General features: G+C 35.6%; 1 protein-coding gene across 1 annotated transcript in view; it reads right to left on the reverse strand.

Annotated features, from left to right (window-relative positions):
• LOC105003084 (uncharacterized protein C10orf68-like) overlaps positions 1-5,684 on the reverse strand; it is a 181,499-nt gene extending 175,815 nt beyond the window's left edge. The window contains exons 1-3 of the mRNA XM_010860053.1: positions 5,680-5,684; positions 4,587-4,881; positions 3,384-3,456 (exon numbers count right to left, since the gene is read on the reverse strand). Of these exons, the coding sequence (XP_010858355.1) occupies positions 3,384-3,456; positions 4,587-4,881; positions 5,680-5,684 (373 nt within the window). The remainder of the gene's footprint in view (positions 1-3,383; positions 3,457-4,586; positions 4,882-5,679) is intronic.
• Between the last annotated feature and the right edge of the window lie 3,479 nt (positions 5,685-9,163).

Raw genomic sequence — 9,163 nt, forward strand, 5'->3', positions numbered from 1 at the left:
CAGATGGCTAACAAACACATGAAAAGATGCTCAACATCACTCATTATCAGAGAAATGCAAATCAAAACTCACAATGAGGTACCATTTCATGCCAGTCAGAATGGCTGCCATCAAAAAGTCTACAAACAATAAATGCTGGAGAGGGTGTTGGGAAATGGGAACCCTCTTACACTGTTGGTGGGATTGCAAACTAGTACAGCCACTATGGAGAACAATGTGGAGATTCCTTAAAAACCTGGAAATGTGACCCAGGAATCCCACTACTGGGCATACACACTGAGGAAACCAGAATTGAAAGAGACACATGTACCCCAATGTTCATTGCAGCACTGTTTACAATAGCTAGGACATGGAAGCAACCTAGATGTCCATCAGCAGACGAAGGGATAAGAAAGCTGTGGTACGTATACACAATGGAATATTACTCAGCTATTAAAAAGAATCCATTTCAGTCAGTTCTAATGAGATGGATGAAACTGAAGCCTAGTATACAGAGTGAAGTTAAGTCAGAAAGAAAAATACCAATACAGTATATTAATACATATATGGAATTTAGAAAGATGGTAATCATGATGCTATATGCAAGACAGCAAAAGAGATATATGTAAAGAACAGACTTTTGGACTCTGTGGGAGAAGGTGAGGGTGGGATGATTTGCGAGACTAGCATTGAAACATGTATACTACCATATGTGAAATGTATGACCAGTTCAAGTTTGATGCATGAAGCAGGGCACTCAAAGTCAGTGCACTGGGACAACCCAGAGGGATGGGATGGGGAGGGAGGGGGGTCAGGACGTGGGGGACACATGTGCACCTGTGGCTGATTTATGTATGGCAAAAACCACCACAATATTGTAAAGTAATTAGCCTCCAATTAAAATAAATAAATTAATAAAAAAATAAAATATAAGTATTTAAATTTTGAAATTCTTCTCTAAGAACCATTTAAACAATATTTTTCACATTTGGATATATAATATTTTCCTTATTATTAAAAGTTCTATTTTCTAATTCCATTTTTATATCTTACTTGATTAATAAATTATATACAATTTATAAAAATTATATAAAAATTTTAATTGACCAAATACATGATTTTAAAATATTTATTTCCAAGTTAACTTAATTTTGATAAGAGGATATCATTTATATGGTGGCACAATTTTGTTGTGTTTTACTGAGACTTGGTTTAAAGTCAAGTAGGTAATAAATACTTTAAATATTTAAAAAAAAATGGTGAAGGAGTTGTAAAGACATTTTTTCCAAAGAAGATAAACAAATTACCAATAAGCACACAAAAAGATGCATATAATCTTTAATAATTAAGTAAAAATGAATCAAAATTATAATGAGATACACTTCATACCTACTGGAATAAACATAATTCAAACAAAAAGGAAAACAAGGGTGTGTACCATTGTACATTGTTACTAGGAACAGAAAATAGTGCAGCCACTGTGGAAAACTGTTGTGCAGTTCCTCAGAAAGCTAAACTTAAAATTATTTTATGATCCAGCAAATATACTCCTACCCAAACAACTGAAAACAGAGATTTAAACAGATATCCTACACCATGTTCCGTGTAGAATTATTCACAGTAGCCAAAAGTGGAAGCAATCTAAATGTCCATCAGCAGATGAATGGATAAACAAAATGTGGTATGTCATACATTAATACATTCAGTTCAGTTCAATTGCTCAGTTGTGTCTGACTCTTTGCGACCCCATGAACTGCAGCACGCCAGGCCTCCCTGTCCATCACCAACTCTCAGAGTTTACCCAAACTCATGCCCATTGAGTCGGTGATACCATCCAACCATCTCATCCTTTGTCGTCCCCTTCTCCTTCTGCCCTCAATCTTTCCCAGCATCAGGGTCTTTTCAAATGAGTTAGCTCTTCGCATCAGGTGGCCAAAGTATTGGAGTTTCAGCTTCACCATCAGCATCACCTTCCAATGAACACCCAGGACTGATCTCCTTTAGGATGGACTGGTTGGATCTCTCTTCTCCAACACCACAGTTCATAAAAAGAAACAAAATTCGGACATATGCTAAACTGTGGTGAACCTTGAAAATATTATGCTAAGTGAAACAGGCCAGGTGCAAAAGGACAAATATATAATTCCACTAACATGAAACATAATAGCCAAACCCACAGAAAGTAAGTAAGTGGAAGAAAGCAAGTGAGTAAGTGAAAGAAAGTAAGTGAGAGGTTACCAGGGGCCGGATGGAGGCAGGATTGGGAGTTACTGCCTAACATGTTTCTTTTCAGGGTGATGAAAGTTGTGGATATAGATGTAGTGATGATTGCACAACACTGAATGCAGTTGATGCTATTGAATTTTATACTTTAAAGATGATTAAAATGTCAAATTTTATGTATATTTTATCACAATGGAAAAAAATGGGTCAGTTGATTAAATTGAGTTCAATACTGGTTAAAAATTCATGATAAACTCTGAACAAAAGAAAACATCCTGATCATAATCAAAATATTTATCTCAGGTAACTAATCATCATAGGTGAAACCATAGAGACACTCTCATTTCAAAGCACAAAACAAGAGCAATACTTCCATACTCTCAGTTCAGTCACTCAGTTGTGTCCAACTCTTTGCAACCCCATGCTGCAGCACGCCAGGCTGCCCTGTCCATCACCAACTCCTGGAGCTAGCTCAAACTCAAGTCCATCAAGTTGGTGATGCCATCCAACCATCTCATCCTCTGTTGTTCTCTTCTCCTTCTGCCTTCAATCTTTTCCAGCATCAGGGTCTTTTCCAATGAGTCAGTTCTTCATATCTGGTGGCCAAAGTATTGGAGTTTCAGCTTCAGCATCAGTCCTTCCAATGAATATTCAGGACTGATTTCCTTTAGGATTGACTGGTTTGATCTCCTTGCATCATAACTGTTTAAAAAAAATTACTTTGGAAGTTTCAGCCAATACAATAAGATATGGATGGGTCATAATAAAAGCTATGTATGTTGGGAAAAAAGAATAAACTGATGTTTTATAAAATATACATTGAACACCCCAAAACCCAGCTAAAACATTAATTATTTATAACCCAAAGCATATTTTTTCCTGCTATACTCTGATGAATTTGGGGTATACTATTATGTTAAGAATTCATAATGCCAAATACTGTTATTTGGTTGAGACAAAGCTATCACTTTCCTTTTACATAAAGTTTAGTTAAGATAGACTGAGCAGTATGTTAACTCACCAAATTAATCTTTACACATTGGTCAGTATATTTATACATTATCTCATGACTGTCTAAAAAGTTATTTCTATACTTAGTAATGTTCTCACATCATTTACTTACAACATGGGAACACAAAGTCATTAATATCTTTTTCTTACAAAAGACAAAATCTTTTTACCTTGAAACCCTCTTGCTTCTTGGTAAGTTTGTTTTTCAAGCTTAGTTTTAAATTTCTCTTCTAAAATATCAGCCTTAATCACAAAAGTTAAAACAAGTAATTACAAATTATGCATCACAGAACTCTAATTACCTTCTTCTATAATATCATTAAAGAAACTTTTTATCTTTCATTATTTCTTGAATGTATCAAACTTAAAAATGAAAACAATTAATGCATATGAGGGACATTTTGGAACACCTAATAGTGTGGAAGGACCTTTCCCAAGCAAAATTGTGATCCCTCTTCATAAATAATTCCAAATAAATCAAGTTAATGTTTTAACATTATGAGTCTAGTTTAGATTTATATTTTCACCTAATTCAATCTCTAGACAAACTCAAATGGCTTTACAAAATTATTTTTATGCCACTTAATAGCTTGCATGATAAAAAATATTGTGAATATGTTAAATATCATTTATATATATATGAATATATGTCAAATATCATTATCATTTTTCTTTTTCCCAGAATTTTAACTAAGAATTTCCTAGTTAAATTGTATTTAGCAAAGGCAATTTTAATAATTTTCTAAGACATGTTTAAGGTATATAAAATTATTTTAAAACAACTATGCTCTCACAATTACCTTAATATGTAAAAATGTTTATAGATGAACATGAAATAATTTCTCTGTCTCAAAATTACATATCTTTCAATTTATCATTAAAATTATAATTCAAGCCACAAATTCTTTGTTGGTACAGATGAGAACTTTTACATTAAAATATTGATTCCCAAATATCCCTTTAAAATTCTAAATATATAATAGGTTTTATCATAGTTAGGGAGTTTGGGATCAATATATACACATTGCTATATTTAAAATGGGTAACCACAAGGACCTACTGTATAGCACATGGAACTCTGCTCAATGTTATGTGGCAGCCTGGATGGGATAGGGGTTTGGAGGAGAATGGACACATGTATACATATGGCTGAGTCCCTTTGCTGTCCACCAGAAACTATCATGACATTGTTAATCGGCTGTACTCCAAAACAAAATAAATTAAAAAAAATAGTAATAATTGAATCAAAAGGGAATTTTTAAATTCCATTTAAATAGGAAAATATTGATGCTTTAAATTAACATTGAATGAAAATATTGAAGATGTATAGCAATTAAAATAAAAAGCTTTCAATTTATTATGTTGTATCTTACCACCTTTGAGATGTCAGTACCCAGTACCCTTCTTTGAACAACAGAAGGTGAGATGAATGATGATGCAAACATTTCATTCTCTTGAAGCAATTTTCCAGCAGACTGTGCATCTTTAATTTCTTCATGCTGTAACATTGTTGTGAATGTTTTATCATAGTTCTTTGATGAAACTATACGGGATAGATCTTCATCAGTTAAACGTTCACTTGGAGTCTTTAAAAAAGATGATCCATCTTGAGACTTGAGGATCTGTGAAAGATCTGAAATAGCAGGGCTAGCTCTTTCCTTCTCTGAGCTTTAGAATTACAAAACATCTGGTATTAGATTATATGAACAACATTTTTTATTTGTAACTAAAGATTCATTTGCATAATCTATAACAATATTAAATGAGCAATTAAATGAGCAAATAAATTATTCATTAATTAATAGTAATACAAATGTGAAATTGATGCTAGATAACAAGCTAAGGATAATATATCTCATGGGTTTTAAAATAGAGACAAAGAGTCTCAAATTGGCCAAGACAGCAGAGTGGGAACACTCTGAGCCCACCTCCTCTAATGGGCATATCAAAATTACAACCATTTACAGAGCAACTATTGATGAGAAAAACTGGATGATTAGCAGAATCTTCTACTAAAGATTTAAAGAAGGAACCACAAGAAGATAGGGAGAAGTGGAGTCACACTATAGTCAAGATCCACAGCCGCAAGTGAGTAACCCACAAAGGGAGGATGATTACAATTGCAGAGGTTATCCCCGAGGAGCAAGAGGTCCAAGCCCCACACTGGGGTCACCAGCCCAGGAGTCCTACACCAACACAAGCCATCTAGAACATTCAGCTTTGAAGGTCAATGGGACTTACTTTCAGGAAAGTCAGAATATTATGGGAAATAGAGACGCCCTTCTAAGAAAACACACACATAATCTCACACACTCCAGGAGTCATAGCAGAATCAGTCATTTAAAAGGAGACTGGATTACACCCACCTGCTACTCTTGGAGAGTTTACCAGAGAGGCAGAAGGCAACTGGAGCTCACCATGGGGACACAGACACTGGTGGCAGGCAATTTTGAAAGTTCTTTCTACCACATGGTCACTGGCACAACCAAGCTCCACTCTGGAATACTCCCTCTAGCTTATTGGGACCCAGCCTCGCCCACCAGTCTGTCAGAACCAGAACTGGGACCCCTCAGGCCAAGCAACTAGCCAGGAAGGGACTTACTCAGTAGCTGCTTTCAGAGGACCTGAGCCCACAGTCACCCTGGGACACAGCCCTATCCACCAGCCCAGTCAGACCAGCCCTAGGACCACTGCGGCCTGCAGCCTGCCATGGTAGGACCCAGCCCACTCACCAGCAGGTCAATACCAAGTATTTAAACACCTTAGGCTCCGTAGCCAGCTGCCCAGGGATTTGGCCACAACCCTAACCAGGTTGGAACAAGCGTCAGATAACTACTCATCCTGCAGCCAGCTGTATCATGAACCAGTCCAACATCAAACCTAATATTGGCATTATAGAAATCTCAGAAGGAGAAGTGAGAGAAAGGGGGCAGAGGACATATCTGAAGATAAAATAGCTTAAAAACTCCTATAGCCTGGGAAAGGAAATGGTATCAAGGTCCAGGAAGCACTGAGAGTTCCAAACACAATCATTCCAAAGACAACCACACCAAGACACACCACAATTAAAATGAGAAAAATTTAGATAAAGAGAGAACAGTAAAACAAGGGAAAGCAACAAGTTAGGTAAAAGAGAACTCCAAAAGGCCAGGCTATCAGCTAACTTTTCAGCAGAAACTCTATAGGCCAGAGGGGAGTGGCATGATGTATTTTAAATGATGAAAGGGAAAACCTACACCCCATAATGCTTTCATTCAGATTTGATGGTGAGATCAAAAGTTGTACAACCAACCAAAAGCAGAGTTCAGCATTACCAAGCCAGCATTACAAGAAATGTTAAGGGAACTTCCCAAGTGAAAAGAAAAGGCAAAAACTAGAAACATAAAAAGTACAAAAGTGAAAAGCTCATTGTTAAAAGCAAATATACAGTAAAGGTAGTAAATCAACCACATACAAAGTTAGGAGGAAGATTAAAAGACTAAACTAGTAAAATTTTCTATATTCACAATAAGCAGTTAAGAGATACAAAAAGATGTAAAAGACGATGTCAAAAACAGTAGTCATGGAGGGGGTGGAGAGAAGTGAAAACACAGGGTTGTTAAGATGTTTAAAATGCAGAAATTAGCAACTGAAAATAATCACATGTATATTGAGAGATTCCTACATATAAAACTGATGGTAACCACAATCCAAAAATCTACTCTAGATACACAAAAAAAGAATCCAAACATGACACTAAAGGCAGTCGTCAAAACACAAGAGAATGAAAGGGGATAAAAGGTCTATAAAACCAATTCTAAAACAATTAACAAAATGTCAATTAGAACATACCAATCAAAATCACATTGAATGTAAATAGAATAAATCCCCCAATCAAGACACAGACTGACTGAATGGATACAAAACAAGACACACACACACACACACACACACACACACACACACACACACACACTGCCTACAAGAGACTCACTTCAGACCTAAGACATCCAACCATCTAGAAGTCAGGTGATATAAAAAGATGTCTCATGCAAATGAAAATCAAAAGAAACCTGGCATAGCAATACTTAGAAAAAAGTATATAGATTTAAAACAAAGACTATTATAAGAAACAAAGGAAGGAATTAAACAACGAAAAAGGGATCAATCCAAGAATATAAAACTGTAAATATATATGCACCCATTGTAGGAACACCTAAATGCATAAAACAAATATTAATAATACATAAAGAGAAACTGGCAGTAACACAAAAATAGTAGGGGACTTTAACACCCCACTCACATCAAAAGGACAGATGATCCAGACAGAAAATCAATAAAGAAACACTAACTTTAATCACACATTAAACCACATGGATTATGTAGATACATGGAACAGTCCATACAAAATCAGCAGAATACATATTCTTTCAACTGCACATGGAATATTCTGTAGGAAAAATCTCATGTGAGGCCACAAAAGAAGTCTCAGCAAATTCAAGAAAGCTGAAATTATATCAACCATCTTTTCTGATTGCAACACTATGAAACTAGATCAACTACAAGAAAAAAAACTGCAAAAAAAAAAAAAAAAAAGACACAAACGTGGCAGTTAAACAATATGCTACTAAACAACCAATGAATCACTGAATAAATCAAAGAGGAAATAAATACCTAGAGACAAATGATAACAACATGACAATCTAAAACCTATGGGATGTAGCAAAGCAGCTCTAAGAAGGAAGTTAACAGCAATACAAGTTTACCTCAGGAAATAAGAAAAACATCAAATAAACAACCTAATCTTACACCTAAATGAGCTACAGAAACAAACAAACAAACAAAACCAATAGTCAGAGGAAAGAAATCATAAAGATTAGAGTAGAAGTAAATAAAACAGAAACTAAAAAAAAAAAAGATCAATGAAGCTAAAGGCTGGTCATTTGAAAAGATAAGCAAAATGAATAAACCTTTACCCAGACTCACCAAGAAAAAAAGAAAGTGCCCAAATCAATAAAAATGAAAAGAAATAAATGAAAAAGAAGTTACAACCAACATCACAAAAATAAAAAGAATCATAAGAGACTACTTGCTGCTGTTCCTTAGCGTTCAGTTGTGTCCAACTCTTTTGCGATCCCATGGACTGTAGCCCGCCAGGCTCCACTTTCCATGGGATTCTCCAGGCAAGAATACTGGAGTGGGTTGCCATTTCCTACTGCAGGGAATCTTCCCAACCCAGGGATGGAATCTGCCTCTCTCGCAGCTCCTGCATTGGCAGGTGGATTCTTTACCACTTTGGGAATGGACAACCTAGCTTTTCAGGACAAATTCTTAGAAAGGTACAATCTCCTAAACTTAAACCAGGAAGAAACAGAAATATGAACAGACCAACTACCAGTACTGAAACTGAATCAATAATTTTAAAACTCACAACAAACAACAATCCAGCTTCAGAGGCTTCACAGGTGAATTCTACCAAACACTTAAAAACTTAACCCTTATGCTTATAGATTCAACGCAATCCCTATCAAGCTACCAACAGTATTCTTCACAGAGCTAGAACAAATAATTTCACAATTTGTATGGAAATACAAAAAACCTCGAATAGCCAAAGCGATCTTGAGAACGAAGAATGGAACTGGAGGAATCAACCTACCTGACTTCAGGCTCTACTACAAAGCCACAGTTATCAAGACAGTATGGTACTGGCACAAAGACAGAAATATTGATCAGTGGAATAAAATAGAAAGCCCAGAGATAAATCCACGCACATATGGACACCTTATCTTTGACAAAGGAGGCCAGAACATACAATGGATTAAAGACAATCTCTTTAACAAGTGGTGCTGGGAAATCTGGTCAACTGCTTGTAAAAGAATGAAACTAGACCACTTTCTAACACCATACACAAAAATAAACTCAAAATGGATTAAAGATCTAAACGTAAGACCAGAAACTATAAAACTCCTAG

The sequence above is a fragment of the Bison bison genome, unplaced genomic scaffold (assembly GCF_000754665.1).
Source record: "Bison bison bison isolate TAMUID 2011002044 unplaced genomic scaffold, Bison_UMD1.0 scf7180017864461, whole genome shotgun sequence".
Taxonomy (NCBI): Eukaryota; Metazoa; Chordata; class Mammalia; order Artiodactyla; family Bovidae; genus Bison; species Bison bison.